Source organism: Tasmannia lanceolata, unplaced genomic scaffold (genome assembly GCF_043159265.1).
Source record: "Tasmannia lanceolata isolate RefF3 unplaced genomic scaffold, GAP_Taslan_0.1 ptg000018l, whole genome shotgun sequence".
Classification (NCBI taxonomy): domain Eukaryota; kingdom Viridiplantae; phylum Streptophyta; class Magnoliopsida; order Canellales; family Winteraceae; genus Tasmannia; species Tasmannia lanceolata.
This window is the reverse complement of record NW_027518695.1, coordinates 47,751,823-47,774,152: the sequence shown is the minus strand read 5'-3', so window position 1 is coordinate 47,774,152 and position 22,330 is coordinate 47,751,823. Positions and strand designations below refer to the sequence as shown.

The 22,330-nt window shown below is 39.4% G+C and overlaps 1 protein-coding gene across 1 annotated transcript; it reads right to left on the bottom strand.

Moving 5' to 3' along the window:
* Positions 1 to 1,358: 1,358 nt before the first annotated feature.
* Positions 1,359 to 18,628, bottom strand: LOC143850369 (uncharacterized). The gene is made up of 4 exons (XM_077359627.1): positions 18,522 to 18,628; positions 4,673 to 4,800; positions 3,954 to 4,233; positions 1,359 to 2,055 (listed from the first exon to the last, which is right to left on the bottom strand). The coding sequence occupies exons 1-4, from the start codon at positions 18,626 to 18,628 to the stop codon at positions 1,359 to 1,361; spliced, it is 1,212 nt and encodes a 403-aa protein (XP_077215742.1).
* Positions 18,629 to 22,330: the final 3,702 nt, after the last annotated feature.

Sequence of the window (22,330 nt, the reverse complement as noted above, 5' to 3'; positions counted from 1 at the left end):
AACATTCTTGTCCTGTATACTGAGTACTGAACTGGATCTTCTGAGACGTCAGAGAACTCGCTGTGTTTTCCTTCAACGTATGATTACCTTTGCTGGGTAAACGACTTAGCTGGGGAAGGAAGTCTTTTCTTTTCTGAATTCCTACATGGAGTGGAAAGGAAGGAATGAGACTCGATGAAACAAATGCTTTTGATTTATTTAGGTAAGTCGAACCCTAGATAGATGAGTTTTACGCATAGGCAGTATTCCCTGCCTCTAGTTGTTCAATCATGGTCCAAAGACCCTCTAGATTGTTTGAAGTATTAACTCCTCTTGTTTTGGACCAAAGAATTCCTCGTCTGGTCTTTTCAAAGGTATGCCCTGCCAACAATTAAGTTGTCCTTCACATATTTTCAACTTAACGGACCGTTTGTACCTTAACTTTTACGAGAAACATGTTTCATGTTGTTTCTACAGGTACGATGATCATAATTTTTCCCTAAGCTGCCCGTTCAGGTTTTCAACTTAGCGGATCATTAGATCTTCTTATTCTGAACATTTAGAAGACTTGTGGGGATCCTAAAAGATTAGTTGGTTTTGCCAACGGTGACCGAACCTGAGTTTGTCAGGTTGCCTACGTACCCAAAGAGGTTGGGATCAGGTCCGCATAGTTTGAGGCTTTCTGCGGGGAACTAATTGGGTGGTTTTGGCTTAGCCAAATGGGACAGAACATGAAATGAATAGGCTGCCTACGTACCCCAAAGAGGTTGGGATCAGATCCGCATAGTTTGAGGCTTTTTGCTGAGGAGCAAGATTGAAAAGGCTTTAAATTTGGCGTGAGTCATTTAGGCTCTGGTCGGCTCAAGGTGACCTTCAATATTTTAGGACTACTATCTTTTTAATTGATCAAGGTTGATAGGTTCAGAAATTCTATCTCCATTTTGGTCAAGAAGTCTGATGGCTTTTCCGGACAGGATTTCATCAACGATGTAGGGGCCAGACCAATTAGGACTAAATTTTCCCCGTGGATCAAAGATAGAAGCTCGGCATTCTCTAAGCACCGTATTCCCCTCTCTGAGTTCTAGGATTCAAACCTTCTTGTTGAAAGCTCTTTTTATTTTGCGCTGAAAGCCTTGTACATGGAACGTTGCTTTCAACCTTTTCTCATCCAACATGCACAACTCTTGATAACGAATGTGGGCCCATTCAGATTCTAGCAGATTGCTTTCTATCAGGATTCTGAGTGACGGGATTTTCAACTCGATGGGTAGGACAGCTTCCATGCCATATGTGAGTGAGTACGGAGCAGCTCCTGTAGATGTGCAGACAGACGTTCTGTATGCTCAAAGTGAGAACGAAAGTTTGTTTGACCAATCCCTCTAGGATCGAGTCATTTTTTGAAGAATAGTCTTGATATTCTTGTTAGCTTCTTCGACAGCTCTATTAGTCTGAGGCCGGTACGGAGACGACTTGTAATGCTTAATTCTGAATTCTTCACACAAAAAGGCTACTTCTTTCTTGAAGTGGGAACCATTGTCTGATATCAACTCGTGAGAGATTCCATATCTATAGAGGATGTTGGCCTTGATAAACTTGGCAACTGATGCCGATGATATTGAAGAGTATGACTGTACTTCGATCCATTTGGTGAAGTAATGAATCGGAACAAGTATGTACTTATGCCCACTGGAGGACTTAGGAGAGATCTTGCTAATGATGTCAATACCCCAAACTGAGAAAGTCCATGGAGATGTGAGCGAATGAAGCTCTGAAGGTGGTACATGTATTTGACATAAGTGACATGTCTTGACAAAAACAAAACAGTTTGCTTCAAGGGTTGTCCAGAAGTAACCAAGACGAAGGATCTTCTGAGCTAACATCTTTCCGTTGATATGAGGACCACAGACACCTAAGTGGACATCTTCTAAGATTTTTGTGGCTCTGTCTTCATCGACACAAAGGAGCTGGACTCCGTCAAACGATCTGCGGTAGGGGTCTCCTCCACAAATGACATACCTGGATGCCAATTTATGTAGTGCTCTTTTCTCCTTCCAAGAGGCCTCTGGGGGATGTCCCCTGCAGGAAATAAGCTTTTTGATATCGAAATACTAAGGTTCCCATCTGGACATCTTGCTGCTATCTGAACCATGTGTACTTGTGCTGGCATGACGTGTCGCTTTATTGCTAAAGGACGAACCTTAACCCCTACTGGGATATTGACCATGGATGCAAGAGTGGCCAAGGCATAAGAGAATCTGTTTCTCAATATGGAGACGTAAGTGAAGCTGATGTTGTGGAAACACTTTGTTAGGCTCGTAAGGTAGGTATGACACAGAATCAACCTATCTTCTTTGGTGAGCCATTTTTCATTTGTTTGACAAATGATTAACAGAGAGTCTCCATACACATCGAGGTCTTGTACCTCTAATTACAGGGCTGCTTCTAGACTGGCTCTGCAAGCTCTTACTCAGCCATATTGTTGGTTGTAAGCCCAAGGGTTCATCCTCTTACCTTGTTTTGATGATTCTCAAACTAAATTAATTATGTTTTTGAATACTAATCAATTTGCCTTGAAGTGTTGTATTAAGACAGGTTAATCATGAAAGAAACTATCACACCACTTGGTCGTGCTTGAAGATGTACCACACAGAAGTCAAAGGAGCTAGAGATCACATGGGCCAACTTACCTTGGAAGAACATTCAATGTGGAGCTCACCCCAACACACTCAAGTAAAGCAAGCACACAATGGAAGATCTATGAAGACCAAGACCAAAGAGAAATGTAGCTATACTTAGACTTGTTGTTCATACTTTCTCTTTGGATTCCTAAGTCAAGGCAAGTTTTTCTAAATATGTTTTTCAAAATGACTAACACTCCCCGTATTAAGAACTTAAATGGTTAAGTGAAGGTTCGTGAGGTGGATCAACATATTTGGATCCTCATGACATTCCATTTATCTTGTTAAAATTGAGTTCCAAAAGCCCAAAATTAATCAGCAACAAAAAATAAGAAAAACTGCTGAAAGTAGGCTTCTCGGAACTCCGAGAGTTTTCTCGGAGCTCTGAGCTCGGAACTCCGAGGAATCCCACAGAACGCCGAGAAATGTTCTGGGAAGTATAATTTATACTCAATTTTCTTGGAACTCCGAGAAATGGTCCAGGGAGTATTATGCAATATTTTGGTCATTTTCTCAGAACTCAGAGAACATCGTAACAGCAAAAAAATAGCCGTTTTAATTCTAATGGCTAGTTGCTTTTTGGGGTGTTTTTGTTACCTCCACCCACAAACGGTCATATCTTATTAAGGGCTTATAAATAGACATTCAAGAGGTTCATTTAACTCTCTTGAATGATTCACCAACCATTCTAAGCATTCAAAACACTTGCAAACCCTTTTGGCTTAAACATTAATTTTTCTCCTCAAAACTTGCCTTGCACTTGGAAATCTTTAGAGTTTGAATTTAGGGCTTTTATTTGCAATCTTTTATGGAGAATATTCAAGGAGCAATCATTGTGCATCAAGCCTTCAAGAGAGGTAAAGCAATCTTTTTTTCTCATTCATTGTAAAGGTGGCTAGGGCATCCTATTCTTAATACCCTAGGGAAAAGCGCTTAGAACTCGGCGAAGAAGGAGAGTCGGTGTAAAGGTTGTAAGGCATCCTCATTTAATACCCTTGGGATTGTAATCGCCTCGGAGCCGGGCATCGTGGTGTTCTCAAATAGTGGAAATCCTTGAGGACGATCTCAAGAAGAGTGAAGTAGGGCTTTGCCCGACCACTATACATCGGTATGTTCTTCTCTTATTCTTGCACTCTCATCTTTGTTTTTGGTTTGGCATTTCCTTTTACTTTGATATTATTTGAACTAACCAAAAATTAAGCAAGTGAAAAAAAATTGAATTAGGTTAAAATTTTGATTTAAAAAAGGGATAAATTTTTTATAAAACCAATCAACGCCCCTCTTAGTTACAAAGACCTTATTTCGTTGGTGCAGTCAAATTCTAATTTGATAGAAATTGGTATGTGCTCATCCTGAGGTGAGACAAGAACAATGCCAATTCCTCTACTTCTCGAGTTTGATGCTCCGTCAAAGTACATAGTCCATGTAGTGTTACTAGGTGCATCTTTGATCGCCATGATCCCTTCATCTAGAAATTCACGGTTCAGCTCTGTATCTTCAGTAGGTGCATCAGCTAACTGTTCCGCAATGATTTTGCCTTTGACAGACTTTTGGGTGACATAAGTGATGTCGGACTCTAATAACAACAAAAACCAACGAGCAGTTCTGTCAATCAAGGCTGGTTTCTCGAACAGATACTTTATCGGATCCATACGAGATACGAGGAAGATCCTTTGTGATAGCAAATAGTGCCTGGGCCTTTTGGTGGCCCACACTAACGCTAGACATGTTTTATCCAACTGAATGTAATTCAGTTCATATTCCAACATTTTTCTTGCTGAGATAATAAACTGGCATTTCTTTTCTTGATTTTAGATCTTCTTACGCCAACATACATCCGAGAGACGTGTCTGTGGTTGGAAGATACAGAAGGAATGGTTGTCCGGCGACTGCTGTTGATAGAACTGGTGGTGATGACAAACATTCTTTGGTTTTCTAGAAAGCTAGCTAACATTCAGGGCTCCACTGCTTGGAAGCATTTTTCTTCAGAAGTTTGAAAATCGGCTCGCACGTACTGGTAAGCTGAGTGATGAAACGACTTAAGTACTGAACTTTTTCCAAGAATCCTCTAATTTCTTTTTCTGTTTGCGGAGATGGCATCTCCTGAATTGCCTTGACTTTGGCAGGGTCTACCTCGATTCCTCTGTGATTGACCAAGAAACCAAGCAATTTTCCAGAAACAAGCCCGAAAACACACTTGTTTGGATTAAGCTGGAGCTTGTATTTTGTGATCCTTTCGAAGAATCTTCTTAGAGTTTGAATATGGTCTGCTCTATCTTTGGCTCTGACAATTATATCATCAACGTATACCTCTACTTCCTTGTGTATCAAGTCATGTAAGAGGGTGTGGGAGCCGGTTCTTTTTCGTGTTTGCGCAGGACGATAGGGGATCACCACAATCGGGTTTTCAGGGGGGGTGTTATTGGATCTGCATATCTTGCAAACTCGGAATCGTCGTCCTAACTTCGCGAGATAGAGAGAATTCAGAGTCGCCACCTAGGTTCGGGCGTAGGACCCATGTCTATTCTTCCAAGGAAATGAGTAACAACTCAAATTTCATTGGAAGAATAGTAATCAGGGGTTCCTTTGCTCTGGGCCTAGAACCTTATATTTTACTCTGTTTGATTAAGGCATGGTCCTTACAGATATCTGGGTAAGGGTTGTGGTTACAATTGGGGAAGGTGTTAGGCACCCCTCTTGCCCGAATTAATCCAGTCTCCTAACTTAGATTGGCATTTTGGAAGAATTTGAAATAAAATAAGTTGATTTTTTATTTCCCTTGTTAGATTGTACTTAATTCCGCACGTAAATGAGGTAAATTTATAAAAGAAATCGAAAATAAGTGATAGTTAACCTGACCTGTATTGTAAGTTGTACACGACTCTCTTAGAGAATTTGCAACTTACTCACGATGCAGTTTAAGTTAAATCAAATGGAAAATGACTGTATAAAAAGTAAAAGTAAGGCAGAGGAATTTATAACAGAAGTTTAGGGGGCAATTTGTGCACCCGACATCTTATGATGTCACCACCTCATACTTTACTGTGTAGAAAGCTGTAAATTGCAGAAAGTAAAAGCAAGTCGGAGGGAATAATGTCTCAAGCGCTCGGCCGTAGGGGAACAAGTCTCTTTGACACCTGAACCTCGTACCTTTCTGTGCATAAAGCTGTAAATTGCAGAAAATAAAAGCAAGTCGGAGGGAATAATGTCTCGAGCGCTCGGTTGTAGCGGAACAAGTCTCTTTGACACCTCAACCTTGTACCTTACTGTGCATAAAGCTGTAAAGTGTTAGAATTAGTAAAAGGTAGGTAGAAGGGCTTGACATTACAAATGATGAAACCCACCCTACCAGTTTCATAAATACACAACGGGAAAGTAAATGGATTACATCTTTCTGTTACTTACATTTTTTAGGGTTTATTCTTACAACTAGAGAGTTGAACAGCGTAACTGCGCTTGTTTTGAGTGGGGAGGCTATAGAGATTGTTGAAATTTCGGCAGAACCATGGTGCTATATTGAAAATAGGGCGTTGGGTAGTTTGAAATTCGGCAGCGCTACCGCGCGGTGCTGAAAGGGGAGCCTCCGAGGCTGTGGAGAAATCGGCGGCATAACGACACTATATAGCCAAAACAGCCTCTGAGTTTGTCGAGATTTTGGCAGAAAAACGACGCTACTATGAAAAAGTAGCTCGTAGTTCTGCGAAATTTGACAGAACAATGGCGTGAAAACGAAAAGACGTTCTGAACTTTCAAAAATTTGGCGGAGTGCCGACGTCCGAAAAGAGCTACCTAGTGTTTCTCTACTTTCTCTCTTCTAAAAGCAAGCTGAATAGGGTTTCTGTCTGATATTTTATAGGGGTTTGGGGTTCGAATCTCACTCAAAAGGGGTAGAAATACACCGAAACAAGGTGTATACACCAGAGGGCGAGAGAGAGAGAGAGAGAGAGAGAAGAGGGATAAAAAACTCTTATCCCCCTCCCCTATTTATAGGGAGCGGTAAAGAATATCTAGTTCGAACCAGGGACGAATTCTGGGATGACATCATCCCCATAAAAGTGGATGATGTCGTCCCCGGTTCCTGCGATAGTTCATCTCTTCTCCGTTTTGTTTCGTAGTGTTTTCATCTTTTATCGGTACATTCGATTATCCATATCTCCTCCAACTGGACTCCGATACGCATGCGGTCAGGTCCGTTGGATTTCTTGTGTTTAGGGATTTCCAATGGATAAGAAATCCGGTGCTTTCGGGAAACCGAGTGTCCTTTGTTTGCGAAAAGATAGTTTCAGATCCAAAGTTAACCTGCCGATTGGAAATGCCGTGTGCAGACGGGCTTACCTACAAATGTCGTAAATGTCGGGTGCTGAGTGACTAGGCTTCTGGTTCAATGAAATAGATGTTTTCCGTGTTAAAACAGGCTTTCAGGCGGCGGTGGTTTTGTTGCTTATTAATGCATTCGGTCGTCCATATCTCTTTCGATTGGACTCCGATTCGCACGCGGTCCAGGTCCGTTGGATTCCTTGTGTTCTAGGCTTTTGTAAGCCCAATGGCTTTCACCTTGGCAATCTTCTATGTTTTGATGATTCCAAACACAAGTTGAATTGTGTTGTATTTCTAACGTGTTTGATGATTAAGTGCATGTAATGAAGATTCAAGCATTTCAAACACTTAGATCAAGGAAAACGGCATGGATCGTGGCTTGTACATCCTTGCACACCATTTGAAGCCAAAGGACGATGAAGGCTTGGAGCATTCAAGGAGAGATCTTGAAAAGCCAAAGAAATGGAGGTGATCCATGCAAGAGTTCAAGACTTGAAGATGTGCTTCAAAAGTAGAAGATTTGTAGGCTTAAGTCTTGTGTTAGATTGTAAATCTAATCCCTATTAGGTACCCCAACTAGAGGCATAAAGGAGTCACCAAACAACTGACCTTAATTGAATAACAATCTCATCTTGGTTGAGAATTGGAAGCCCAAAACAGAAATGAAAATTTGCTCAACAAAGGCTTCTTGGAACTCCGAGAAATGGTCCAGTAGACATTTTTTCAAGTTCTGTTTGAATTCCCGGAACTCCGAGATTTTTTCTCGGAACTCCGAGACCACTATGTCGGGAACAATTTTGTGACCGTTGGGGATTTTGCCAGAATTACGACAATGCCCCTGTAACGGCCATATTTGGGTTTTCCCTATATATGTGTGTTCTCTATGCCTTAGAACACATCTCTCTCATTACTAAACATGTTCCAAACACATTAGAGAGTGGTAATCACCTTTGTGCCTCAATTTGGGATATCTAGAGGGATTAGACCTAGGCTTGAATTTGTATATCATTTTAAAGAGTGGAATTTGTGTGAGCTTGAGAGCTATCTACCCTTGAAGAGGGAAGTTGTATTTTCTATTTTCTTTGATTGTATTTGGGCGAGTGCGAAGGGACGCGGAGCCATCCCAAGGGCAAGTGTTCGGAGAAGCGGAGCCCTCTCTCTGTGGTGAGGATTGCCACCAAGGTTAAAGCGATTGTAATCGGCACCGATCTTCGCCGTGGTTAAGAAGATCATATAGTGAAGCCATCAACGGGTTTGGTTGGTGGAGTGGAGTAGGCCTCGTGTGTTTGAGGACCGAACCACTTTAAATCTCGGGTGCACTCTTTCTTGTCTCTTGCTTTATATTTGCATTGCACTTTAGATTTAACTCAATTGCTTAAATTGTTTTATTCCTTGATCTCTTAATCCTTCTTTGGAGAGCCTAAATATTTTAGGTTAAAATTTCAAAAGGTAAAATTTTATTTGTATCAACCTAATCTCCTTTTAGGTTGCCAATTGGGCCCACCCTTGCATTTTCAACTTTCTAATGAACCAAACATCAGGTGTTTTAAGGAGATTGGGTGTCCTTTTGGTGCTAAAAGTGAGTTTTGGACCCTAGGTTGACCTGTCGGTTGGAGTGCCATGTGCAGACGGGCTTGCCGGTTTATGCCGTAAGGCGGGTGCTGTGTGAAAACAGGCTTTTGAGTGGTTTAAAATAGCTTTCAGAAATTGTTTGTTAGCCTAAAGAGAGATTGAGACAAACACAACTGGTGCACTGGAACTCATCATAAAGTTCTTCCTCGCGTCACCTATCACTAATACTTCCTTGACAAAATTTGGTGTCTACAGATGCCCCTCTTTCGTAGAGGGTGCAAGGCACCTGAATGCCAAAGTAAGGAGAAAACAAAATTTTTTCAATGGAGACTAATAATAAGCTTGCAAGATTCTCATCGGGTCCTTGGGCGTGCAACCTTCTCCGAGGAATCTTGCTGTCAGGTCATTGCGTGGAAACATCTCACCGATGGTTTTTGGGGTTTTGAAAATAGGACCATTAGAACTAGCCCTGGAATGGACGTCATTACTAACAGCCGGGAGGGACATCTGAAGTAAGGTTAAGGACACCTGACTGGGGGAGGTACCTTGGGGGATGTCATTTTGACATCCAGTGAATACTGCTAGCAGATATGTCGAAGTGACACATGCTGATTGATATGACGGATCGTTCACATGATTTCGATATGACACTGTGTTTTAAACAATGTCTGATTGTGATGAGTTACCGTGTAAGAACAGATTTACTCGGGCTTTGATTTCATTTCCAGGATCACTACAGGGGAATGAAACAATTGTGGTTTGGGGAGTGGTTTGTGTAAAAACAACAAACGCTTCCTAGAGAGTTACCGTGTTATAACAGGTTGGCCCAGATTGGATACCATGTAGAAATGGGTCTACACTGGTTTGGAGGGCTACTGCATGATAACAGGTTGACCCGGGAGAGCTAACGTGTCAGAACGGGTTTGCTCAGATTGGATATCGTGTGAAAACGGGTTGACACTTGGCTTGAAAGGGTTATCGTGTGATAATTGGTTGACCCGGAAGAGCTAACGCGTTAGAACAGATTTGTTCAGATTGGATACCGTGTTCTGACAGTTTTTTGTTTTGGTTGAAAGAGTTACTGTGTTCAGACGGACTGACCCTGGAGAGTTAACACATCGTAACGGGTTAACTCCGATTAGATACAAAGTGGAAATGGGTTTATTCCGGTTTGAAAGGGTTACCGTGTTCAGACGGACTGACCTTGGAGAGTTAATGCATCATAACGGGTTAACTCTGATTAGATATCGTATTCTGACGGTTTATTTGAAAGGGTTACCGTGTACAAACGGACTTACCCTGGAGAGTTAACGCGTCATAACGGGTTAACTCAGATTAGATACCGTGTTCTGACAGTTTTATTCTGGTTTGAAAGGGCTGCAGTGTACAGACGGACTTACCCTAGAGAATTAATGCATCATAACGGGTTAACTAAGATTAGACACCGTGTTCTTAAGGTTTGTTCTGGTCTTGAAGGGTTACCATGTTCAGACGGAGTGACCCTGGAGAGTTAATGCGTCATAACGGGTTAACTAAGATTAGATACCGTGTTCCAACGGTTTGTTCTGGTTTGGGTTGAAAGGGTTATCGTGTACAGACAGACTAACCCTAGAGAGTTAACGCATCGTAACGGGTTAACTCAGATTAGATACCGTGCGGAAACGGGTTTATTCTAATTTGAAAGGGTTACCGTGTACAGACGGACCGACCCTAGAGAGTTAACGCGTCGTAACGAGTTAGCTCAGATTAGATACCGTGCAGAAATGGATTTTACTTTGGTTTGAAAGGGCTACCTGTGGGACCCGATCCCGCGAGAGGGGCGACGCGACCCGCCTCCCTCTCTCTCTTAGTCTCTCGTACCCACGCGGTTGGCGTGTGCTTTTTGTTATTGATTTAATTCGTCTTTTCCGTGAACTTGGGATCACTAAAGCAATCCGGATTCCACGCAAAAGAGAATGACAGAGTCACCACCTAGATGAGAGATCTAGGACCGATAAATGACCAGAAATCTAGATTCGTTACCTCATTACGAGAATGGAAGGTATGGGGAGTTACAACTACATGCATCATTCTTCCCCGATAATCTGGTCTTCAATTTCAAAAGTTAACTCTCTTGAATTTCTTTTAAATGGCTCATTTAACTCTATATTAATGTGCGAACTACATTGCATGCATCCTAAGATCTAATTTCAATGTATTCCCTAATGTGTATCTTGATCTTCTTAATTTGTTTGGATTCAATCTATGTGAATATTCTCCTAAAATGCTAATTTGAGGAAATCCTATATATTTTAATTAAGAATTTATAAAAAAAACTAATATACAAAATCCCCACCATTTGTGTGTGGGTCAACTCGTGATTGGTATGACATCAAGCATCGAAGCTGCCTACGTACCTAAGCCTCATTGGGATCAGAGTCGACGTAATTCAGTGCACCTGAACTAAGCTACTTATGCCTAACTCATCTAGGACATCGATCTAGACTGGATTGGCTGTTTTAACAGTTTAAGAGAAATTATTTAGTTCAAGTTGAAGATTTTATTATCCTAAGACTTCATCTAAGATGCTATATGGTCCTATCTAAGTAAAAGTCGCCCCTTAGGTAACTAGGTTTGTCCTAGGGGAAAATTGAGTGACTAGTGTAACTAGATCTATGAAACGGTTGCTATCCCTAACAAATGGCCGTGATGAGGCTGGACTCCTAACTTTAGGACTCCCAAAAACCTAGGACACAATGTGATGTAAGTGTTCCTAAGGGGACCCTAAAAGGTTCATACGATAGGAGACCGCAATCCAACGACTCCTAAGACTTTGATTAAGTTAATTCAATTTGTTGATATTACTGATATTTAGATTGACTGATTTTTTATTTTTAAAGATTTTCGATTCCTAAATATCTAAGGGATACCAAAGGTTCTATGGTTTGCCAGTTTCGGCCTCGAATCACAACCATGGATGGGAATCGTGCTCTCAACCCTTGTATAATTTAGCACGTAAGTTATAGTATCTTATTGCCTGACATGTTTCTGAGGATTTCCGTAGACAGTGGACTTCGGAGCCAATAACATACTATAATTTACGCACTTCAATTATGCAGGATCGATCGCAATTAGTATACGATTACGGTTGCGATCTCGGCAGTAAACTATCACGATATAGTGAATTTACATGGGAGATCTCTGAACCTTAAGGTTTCTGTTTCAAACAAGTTAGGGATTGAATTCATGAAGAAAAGTTAAGACTTTTTTTTTGGAGATTTTTACTGACTTTTGTGTTGATTTGCCATTAAATTGTGATTTAGTTACATTAAGACCAGATTACTAGGATTAGACAGTAACCCTAAGCAATCGAACTCCAAATTTATTGAAACTTTTCTAGTGACAAGATATGAATGCGTTTAGACTATTTGAAGAGTTTCAGGAATTTTGAAGAAGTTTTTATATCAATTTTCGAATTTCCAAAATTTAGGTATGATTGCAAATTAACAAATCAACTCATAGCATACTAATCTCAAATCAAGTACAACGTTTACAGTATAGATAAATTAATAGTATTAGACCACTGTAAAAGTTTCACAGGTTTTTATTAGGATTTGATGCCAATTAAAATTCACACAAAATTCGGATAAAATCAATGAATTAATTAAAAGGTAGACTAAATGGTATCCTAAAATCATGTAAAAATTCCACTAGATATAAAATAGATTATATGATTTTTTTCCCAAAATTACAAAATCCAAAACTTAAAAATCTTCTCTAAATTCGGATAAAATCAATGAATTAATTAAAAGGTAGACTAAATGGTATCCTAAAATCATGTAAAAATTCCACTAGATATAAAATAGATTATATGATTTTTTCCCAAAATTACAAAATCCAAAACTTAAAAATCTTCTCTAAAATTGATTTTTAAGTAAAAGAGATAAATTTGTTTCATAGGAATTAAAACCCATTTATTAAAATAAATTGTAAAACCTTATCAAACTTTTTCCAAATCAATTGAAAATTTTTCTTTAACATTCCAGTAACCTAAGTTACCGGTTTGTAAAGAAATATTCTAAAATTTATTAATTTAATATGAAAAGAATTACGAAGCGTAAAATGGGGAGGCGATTGGAAAACCGTAAAAACCATACTTTTTTCAAACTTTGTTTCAATGGAAAATTCAATTTTTTATTGAGCTTTAATTCTGAAAAATTTCATCAATTTTTAAAACCTTTTGATATTTATTAAAAACGGCCGAAATTTAAAATACTTTATAATCCAATTAAAAAATATCAAACAATTCTGAAAATATTAGGGTAATCTGAAAATACAAAATTCGGTTTGGAAACAAAGTTTCATGAATTTTGGACTTGATTGGACCCGTTTTACATTTTATTCTTCGAGAAATAACCCTTTGTTGGGTTAACTTTTGAAAAATAGAACGGAAACCGAGGAAGTCAAACCATGGTCAAAGATCATGATTTCCATTAGTTTTAGAATTTTTAGAATCCTAAAAAATATTCATTTGTTGAAAAAGATGCTTTTGTCAAACACATGCTTTGGAAATTCCATTTAAATCCATATTGAAAAGAAAAAAAAGAAATTCAAGATTTATATGGAGGAAAATTAATTTTTGGGCGAAATTTTAGATTTTAAGAGCCTATAATCTATGTTATAACATACTGGAATTTTAAAAGAAAACTCATAGATTTGATGTTTCAAAAAAATAAAACCCTAGCATGCTTTTCTAATTCGCAAAGAAGGGAAATTCTTACCGTCGATCGCGATCCATGTCTCATGGGTTCGTAATCCGAGATATTCACTTTGTCCAAACCTTTGGTATGATGAAGAAGACCCAAAGAGCACCCCAAAGATCCTTGATGTGTGATTTGTTGAAGAAGAAAAGGAAATTCAAGAATCTTTTTTGTGAATAACCCTTGAGAGAGAGATGAACACACTTCAAGAGAGAGGAGGTCTTTTACTTTCTTTTTTTTCTTGGGAGGAGAGAGAAAAATGACGAATTTGGATTTTTTTGGATCCTTCCTAGGATTCTTTGCTTTGATTTTTACACAAAAAGCTAGGGGTAAGAGAAAAATAGTAGTTTCCAATGTGTGAGCTCCCATTTTTGGCTTGTTTCCAATTTTTCCCTCTTGCTTTCTTTCTTTCTTGTTTCCAAATTGGATTTGATTCCAATCTTAATTTCTTGTGAAACAAGACATGCTATTCCTATTCCACATTGCTTCTTTGGAAAACCCCTTGTAAGCAACCATTCCTCTTTTCCTTCTTTCTTTCTTTTCTTTTTATTCTTTTTATTTATTTTTATTTCAAATATGATGTCACCACCATGACTTCATCTAGGTGGGGCATCCAACTCATGTGGGTTAGCCATGTGGGGCGCCCACCATGGTGGTCGACCCACATGGGCTCCATTCTTGGGGCTTTAGCCCTATGGGCCATTTCACACGGGTTTCGGGTTTTTTCCGTAAAAATTCAATAAAATCTTTCTAAATTCAACATTTTATATATGAACCCAACCCATTTAGCCTCTATGGTACACCCTTAGCATGTGGTTGAACCATACCCTTTAGCAAAAATGATTTTTTAGACCAAAATGACCTTTTTGACCAATTCGCACCCCAAAAGTGACCAAAATACCCTCAAATTGGATCGCCTTTAACGGGAAATTGTTAAATATTGAAAGTCTTCGCGGTCAAACTTCGAAAATAGAAACATTTTTAAGTTGGCTCCATTCGATAAGGGAAATTGAACAGGGTCAGATGGGATCCCCTGGAAATGCCCGAAACGCCCTCGTTTCGTAAAATTTTCAATTAAAGTCAAACCCCTGAGAAATTCTTTTTTTAGCAGCTTTTCCAAAATTTATGGAATCGCTCAAGATTTCTCAGACACAACTCGGGGGTCAAATGGGACACATCGGAAATAACCAAAATACCCCTGTAGTGCAAAAATGGGTCAAAATGAAGGAAACCCTAAAAATCCCAAAAATAACAGCTTTTCCCACTCGATTGGAAACTTGATTTTACATCTTCCGGAGGCCAAAGGAACCCTATAGAGACCTTTAGGATCGCGAATCAACTTTAAAATTCCTTCAACAAGGTGAAATCTACCCTAAAATGCACAGATGCCTAATCCTAGATGGAATACGGACTCGAGACTTGACAAACTACCAAATCTTTTACTTTTTAAAGTGTAGCAAAATGGGGTGTCTACAGATGCCTCTCTTTGGTAGAGATGATGTAGTCATCAAATACCAAAGCAAAAGTGACAGAACCATTTTGCGTAGCTTTGATCAACAAAAATATTCACTACTCACAATGCAACCTAAATGCTTCCTAATGCAAGACCCTAGATGAGGTCCTAGAATTAAAAAGATCATTTACTCTAAACACCGTGACTTGGTGGTTCAGAATAATGGAGAAATGGATCCCATCTGATTCGCAAAAATTACGCAACTCAGAATGAAAGATAATTATGAGGCAGCGCCATTTTCAAACGGGCAATGAGAAAATGAGAGATCATTTTCGAATGGATACCGCTTTCAAATAGGCTCAACAGAAATGAGGCACTGTAATTGTACATGCCAAAGGAAAATAATAAATAGATCATTTTCGAATGGACTCATAGAGAATGAAATGTCGTATTTATACAGATTCAAAGGAAATGAGACATCATATGGATCCCAAAGAGGAACAAGAGACCATATTTAAATGGACTCAGAAAGGATGAGATACTATATTTGTACAGTTCCCAAAGGAAATGAGACATCATATTTATATAGATCCCAAAGATGAACAAAAGACAATTTTTAAATGAGCTCAGATATAATGAAATACCATAATTTTTCTGATTCGAAGAAGATGAGACATCATATTTGTATAATGTTCAAAGAGAATTAAGAGACCATTTTTGAATGGACTCAGATAGAATGATATACCGTATTTTTATAGATTTCAAGGAGATGAGACATCATATTTATATGATGCTCAAAGAGTATAAGAGACCATAATTGTATGATGTTCAAAGAGAATAAGAGACCATAATTGTATGTACTCGAAGAGAATGAAAAATCGTATTTATATGGATTCTAAGGAAATGAGACATCATATTTGTATGATGCTCAAAAATAATTTAAGAGACCATTTTTTGATGGACTCGGATAAAATGAAATACCGTATTTTTACGGATTCCAAAGAAATGAGACATCATATTTGTATGAGGTTCAAATAGAATAAGAGACATCATATTTGTATGAGGTTCAAAGAGAATAAGAGACCATAATTGTATGGATTCGAAGAGAATGAAATATCGTATTTTTACGGATTCCAAGGAAATGAGTATTATATTTGTATGATGTTCAAAGAGAATTTAAGAGAACATTTTTTGATGGACTCAGATAAAATGAAATATCATATTTTTACGAATTCCAAGGAAATGAGACATCATATTTGTATGTTGTTTAAAGAGCATAAGAGACCATAATTGTATGGATTCGAAGAGAATGAAATATCGTATTTATACGGATTCCAAGAAAATGAGACATCATATTTATATGATGCTCAAAGAGAATAAGGGACCATGTTGTATGGACTCGGAGAGAATGAAATACCGTATTTATACGGAGTTCATGGAAATGAGACTTCACATTTGTATGATGCTCAAAGAGAATAGGAGACCATTTTCGAATGGACTCAGAGAGAATGAAATACCGTATTTATACATAGTTCATGGAAATGAGACATCTTATTTGTATGATGGTCAAAGAGAATAAGGGACCATAGTTGTATGGCATCGGAGAGAATGAAATACCGTATTTATACGGACTTAGAGAGATGAAATTCCACTTAGCAACCCAAGAGGGGGTGAATTGGGTTTCTTTTCAAATTTTAAGAATTTTGAAAACTTAGATTGCACTAGTTTTAGATTTAATAGGAAATCAAAAATAGTATTCAAAGCAATGGTGAAAACTTACCACACAAGAAGAGGTGAAGAGGCAAAGAAGCTTTGACACAAAGATTTTTATAGTGGTTCGGTCTTAGCTCAAGACCTACTCCACTCTTCTCAAGTTACTCTCCTTGAGGATTCCACTATCTTCTCCAAGGAACTTAAATACGGCGTTCCTTCCGCCTTGTACAAATCGAGCTCCACGCTCCAAGGGTCTTCTACGGCGCCTTTTGTGCCAAATACAAAGAAGATGAAATGAAAAGGTAAGCTCACTCACTCTCACAAGAACAAGATGAACAAATGAAGGTCCTAAGGTCTCTCAAGAATAATCTAAGGTAAATGGCACAAGAGAGAGATGGAGAGTGAAGATCTTCAAGAGAAGGAGAATAAATGGCTTTTAGTGATCTTGAAATCTTTGTAAAATCCTTAGGTCTAAAGCCCAAGAGTCCCTAGGTTCATATATATAGGGAGGGCAAAGAAAACACAAAGTTTCGCTCCCCAACGGTCGTCTCGGACTCCGGGCTCGGAGCTCCGAGCGACATAATTTTTGAACATGGAACAATTCTCGGAGCTCCGAGAATATTCTCGGAGTTCCGAGAAGCCTACAAACAACAGAATTTCCTTATATTTTTGCTGTTTTTGTTTGGGCTTTTGGAACTTTGATTTTTCAAGATAAATGGAATGTCATGAGGGTCCAACAATGTTGGGACACCACTATGAACATTCACAAACCCATTAAATTCTATCTGGGTTGATTTTAACTCTCCTTTGTGCCATAGACCTAAACTAAACATCAAGGACCATTTACATTCTAAATTTACTTGGTCTTCAATCTTGTTGGCACCTTGTAGGGGCTTTGACATGTCTTCACTCAACTCCATTGATGCTTGAGCCAAGCTTGAACTTTTAAGTTGATTTGTCATTTTTGTGCTTGAGTTGATTTGCCATTTTTGTGCTTGAGTTGATTTGCCATTCTTGTGCTTGAGTTGATCCTTGTCATGCACTCTTGAGGATGGTACACTGTGAACATCATAACTTTGCCAATGGAAATTATTAGTGTATAAAACCTTTATAACAAATTGAGTTTGTTAATCATCAAAACAATTCAATAGGAGTACTTGTTGAACCCTTGGGCTAACAATCTCCCCCTTTTTGATGATGACAAACATAATTTGTTTTAGGGTAGGAGCTCCCCCTTTAGGGATGAATAAAACACTTTGGGCTCCCCCTAAGAGTTTGATTTAATTGAACATTTAAGGCATTACTTTAAGGATGAAAATTTGATTGCAAAATTTTAAGCATAGAGCTTTGCTCCCCCTTAATATATGCTTTGCTCTCCCTTAATATATGCATTGGGAGCTCAAATATTCTCCCCCTTTTGTCATCACCAAAAAGGTGGAACAAAAGGAGTGAGCGTAGGTGAGAGCAAATGAACAAGTAACGTGTAATGCTATAGAGAGAGTAGGCATAATACAATGTATGCAAGCAAAAAGAATGGAACATAAAAGCACACCGCACAGAAAACAAAAGAGATATATATATATATATATATATATATATATATAGAGGATGTGAAATGGCATACAGAAAAGTGCATACAATCAGTCAGCGTACATAGCATTCATGACACATCATAATAGTGACAGATGTAGATAAACCTAATACATCCCAAAAAAAAACCATACAACCAACGTATAGTCCAAAGACTATCGATACAAAATAGAACAGATAGATACGCCGAATAGAAATAGAAATCTGAGCAAAAACAAGAGCCAACATCAGAGAACTCGAGCCATCTACTGAGGCGGAGGAGGCGGTGGCTGATGAGAAGAGCTGTCTGGCGCCTGGCCCCACTGCTCACCGGAGAGGTAGCGATAATAGGCGGTCAACTGGTCATCAACATGGGTAGTCAGGGTCTGGAAGCGAGCAGAAATCTCAGAGTCGACATGGGTAGACAGCTGCGCGAACTGTGAGGCCATGGATCGCTCAATAGCCTCCTGCATGTGAGCCAAATCCTGGCGAGTGCAGAACTGAGAGGTATCCTGTGGTGGCTGGGGTGCTGGTGCAGCCTGGGCCTCGGCTTCGTAGCCGCCTTCATCGTCAGAATCAACCTCAATTGCTGCTTGATTCAGAGCCATGCGGTTAAAGGTCTGAACGTCAAACGGGGGGTCGGAGTCATGGTCAGTTCTCCATCCAAGGTGATGCCAAAGTGACGGAAGACACGGGTGAGGACCATGCCATAGGGCAACGAAGAGCGGTAGCGGCCAGGGGTCTGAAACATGAAGCGGAACATGATGTACGGTAGATAAAGCTGGCGGCCCTCGAGGATGCTGTAGATAAGATAGGCCTCTAAAGGTCTGAGGGCTTCACGCATCCCAGCACGAGGGATGAAGATGTGGTACATGAAATTGTGAAGCATGTGTGCTACCGGAATGAGGTCGGTGGATTGGACGGGCATATTTGAGCGGTAGCGCCGCGTAATCCGACCATAGACCGTGTCATGATCGATATCATCAAGTGAATGTGTCCCATCTTCCGGCCAGAAATAGTGTGTGAGGCCATCAGAGGTAATCCCAAGAAGAGTGGCAAAAGTGTGATAGTTGAGTTTGATGACTGTTTTCTTGATTTTGGATTCAATTTTGAAGAAGGAAGGAGAAATTGTGAGATTGGCGTAGAAGAGACGCACCAATCGAGGGTATACTGGTTCATTGAGGTGAAGGATGGGTGTCCAATGGAGGGCATCAAATTTGGCCTGTAAATCAAAATGTTGAAGGATAGGGGGATCAATGTACCTGCCGGTGAGGATGCCCCTAGTGCCGACGTCGGCCCAGAGTTTCTTGGCCTTATCCCCAGTGAAAAATGAGTTGGGCATAACCTCGGCCGCCACAGCCTTCGCCTTCGCCTTCTTCCGAGAAGGCCCTTCTTCCTCGGGAACTTCTTCAGGAACGTATTCCGGATCTGCAGCTTGGGAGGAGCCTCCAATGTTGAGATTTTTGGTTCTAGGAGGAATGGTGAGAGAAGGATGTGAGTGGAGAGAAAAATAAAGAAGAGAAGAGAGCCCTAAAATGAAAAAAATTGTGAGAAATACAGAGAAATAGAGAGAATTAGAGAGAAATAGAGGGAAATAGAGAAGAATAATGGTGTAAAAAGAGAGAATAGCCCTAGAATGGAGGAAAGTAGAAGAAATGGAGAAGGGAAGAAGGAAAGAACGAAAAAGGGGTGAAATTCTAGGGTTTTAAGAAGAAAAAAAAGGTTTTTGGGAAGAAGAGAGGGATTTTGAAGGGAGAAGAGAGTTGTGGAGGAAGATGTAGGGAGAAAAAGGAAGAAAAACAACGAAAATGGAGGTAGGGTTTGAGGAGAAATGGAATGAAGAGGGAAAGAGGAGAGAAAAATAAGTAAAAATGAACCGGGTCCAGGGGTTTTAACGCTCCTGGCCCGATTCTCGGAGCTCCGAGAAATATTCTCGGAGTTCCAAGAACACAAGCAATTTTTTTTATTTTTCTACTGTCCGATTCTCGGAGTTCCGAGAAATTTTCTCGGAGTTCCGAGAACACACGCAATTGTTTTATTTTTCTACTGTCCGATTCTCGGAGTTCCGAGAAATTTTCTCGGAGCTCCGAGGACAATCTGAAAGAAATCTCGGAGTTCCGAGAAACGCTCCAGAGCCCTCTGTCCATTTTCTCGGAGTTCCGAGACAAAATCTCGGAGTTCCGAGAATTTTTTATTTTTTATTTTTGAATTAAATTGAATGTGAGGAGAACATAGTTACATGTGATATTTCGAATTGCAACTTAACCATGATACAATGCATGAACACGCAGATGACTTACCGAGGGTGTAGATGATGGCGCATGGCCAGAGTTTTAGGTATCTTAATTTAGGGTGATGGTACCGACTCCCCCTTGAAATGAAGTGGGCTATGGGTACCAATTGAGTGATTTTTAGAGTTAGGGTTGGATCATCTAAAACCATGTAGTCACAATCAAAATATGAGATATATATAGACATATACAAAGATAATTGTGTCTTCTATTCATGCTTCATGTGCAAACTCTTTCACTTGATCTAGACTCCAAATGTTAAGTCCACTCCTAAGGTCACAAAATCGATCCTCATTAAGGGGTTTTGTCAAGATGTCCGCCAATTGTTCATTGGTGTGGATGTACTTAATTTCAATATCCCCTTTTTGAGAATGATCTCTTAAGAAATGATGCCTTACCTCTATGTGCTTAGTTCTAGAATGTTGAATTGTATTTTTGGTCAAGTTGATGGCACTTGTATTATCGCAATGGATTGGAACATTACTAAATGCAAGATTGTAGTCCATGAGAGTGTACTTCATCCATAGGATTTGTGCACAACAAGCGCCGGCCGCAATATATTCTGCTTCAGTAGTAGACAAGGCTACCGAGTTTTGTTTTTTGCTAAACCAAGACACTAGAGACCTTCCAAGGAATTGACAAGTGCCACTTGTGCTTTTTCTATCAATTCTACAACCGGCAAAGTCGGCGTCCGAAAATCCTACTAGATTGAACTCATTCGATCGTTCATACCATAAACCTAAAGAGGGAGTTCCTTTGAGGTATTTGAATATCCTCTTAACGGCACTCAAATGAGACTCTTTAGGAGCCGATTGAAACCTAGCACAAATACACACACTAAACATTATATCCGGCTGACTAGCGGTCAAATATAATAGACTACCTATCATTCCTCTAAACTTTTTCTCATCAACCTGTTTGCCAATTTCATCCTTTTCTAATTTGGTGGAAGTACTCATAGGAGTTGGCTTGATTTGGGAGCTATCCATGCCAAATTTCTTAAGGAGTTCCTTAGTATACTTCTCTTGGTTGATGAAAATTCCATTTTTACATTGTTTGATTTGAAGTCCTAGGAAATAGGTAAGCTCTCCCATCATACTCATCTCAAACTCTTTTTGCATGGATTGTGTGAATTCTTCACACATCTTATCATTGGTAGCACCAAATATTGTGTCATCTACATAGACTTGAACAATATGCATATCTTTTCCTTTTCTTTTAATGAACAAGGTTTTGTCAACGGTGCCCATTTGAAAGCCACTCTCTAATAGGAAGGAGCTGAGCCTCTCATACCAAGCTCTAGGAGCTTGCTTTAGACCATACAAGGCTTTGTCCAACCTATATACGTGATTAGGGTATTTGAAATCCTCAAAACCGGGAGGTTGTTCAACATAAATTTCCTCCATAATATACCCATTTAGGAATGCACTCTTCACATCCATTTGATACAACTTAAAGTTTTTATGGGATGCAAAGGCAAGTAGCATCCTTATGGCTTCCAATCTAGCAACCGGAGCAAAGGTCTCATCATAATCGATACCTTCCTCTTGGTTGTAACCTTGGGCTACTAATCTAGCTTTATTCCTTTGAATATCTCCATGCTGATCGAGTTTGTTTCTAAACACCCATTTAGTCCCAATAACCGGGTGATCCCTAGGCCTAAGAACTAACCTCCATACTTGGTTTCTCTCAAATTGGTTTAGTTCCTCATTCATAGCAATCATCCAAAATTCATCATTTTCAGCTTCTTTTATGGATTTGGGTTCTATTTGGGAGATAAAGGCCATGTTGGCACAAACATTCTTATAGTGAGATCTTGTCTTAACTCCTTGTGAGGTTTCACCTATGATTTGAGTAGAAGGGTGACTAGACATGATTCTACTATGTTTAGGAAGACTTTCTACTTCAAGTTCTTCTATATGTTAGCCTTCTAAATCAAGATTTTCTAAGGGTTGAATAATGGACTCTACTTGGCTATGAGGCTCTAGAAGATTGACACCGTCATCATCTTCATTAATG

What these genes read in the sequence shown, in the direction of transcription:
- LOC143850369 (XM_077359627.1), bottom strand. Translation starts at nt 18,628, where the DNA reads ATGGCTCTGAATCAAGCAGCAATTGAGGTTGATTCTGACGATGAAGGC. An exon ending in CCACCACAGGATACCTCTCA is followed by an intron (nt 4,801 to 18,521) that starts GTTCTGCACTCG and finishes GGTCAATCACAG; the next exon opens with AGGAATCGAGGTAGACCCTG. An exon ending in GACTGCACCAACGAAATAAG is followed by an intron (nt 2,056 to 3,953) that starts GTCTTTGTAACT and finishes TATTTCCTGCAG; the next exon opens with GGGACATCCCCCAGAGGCCT.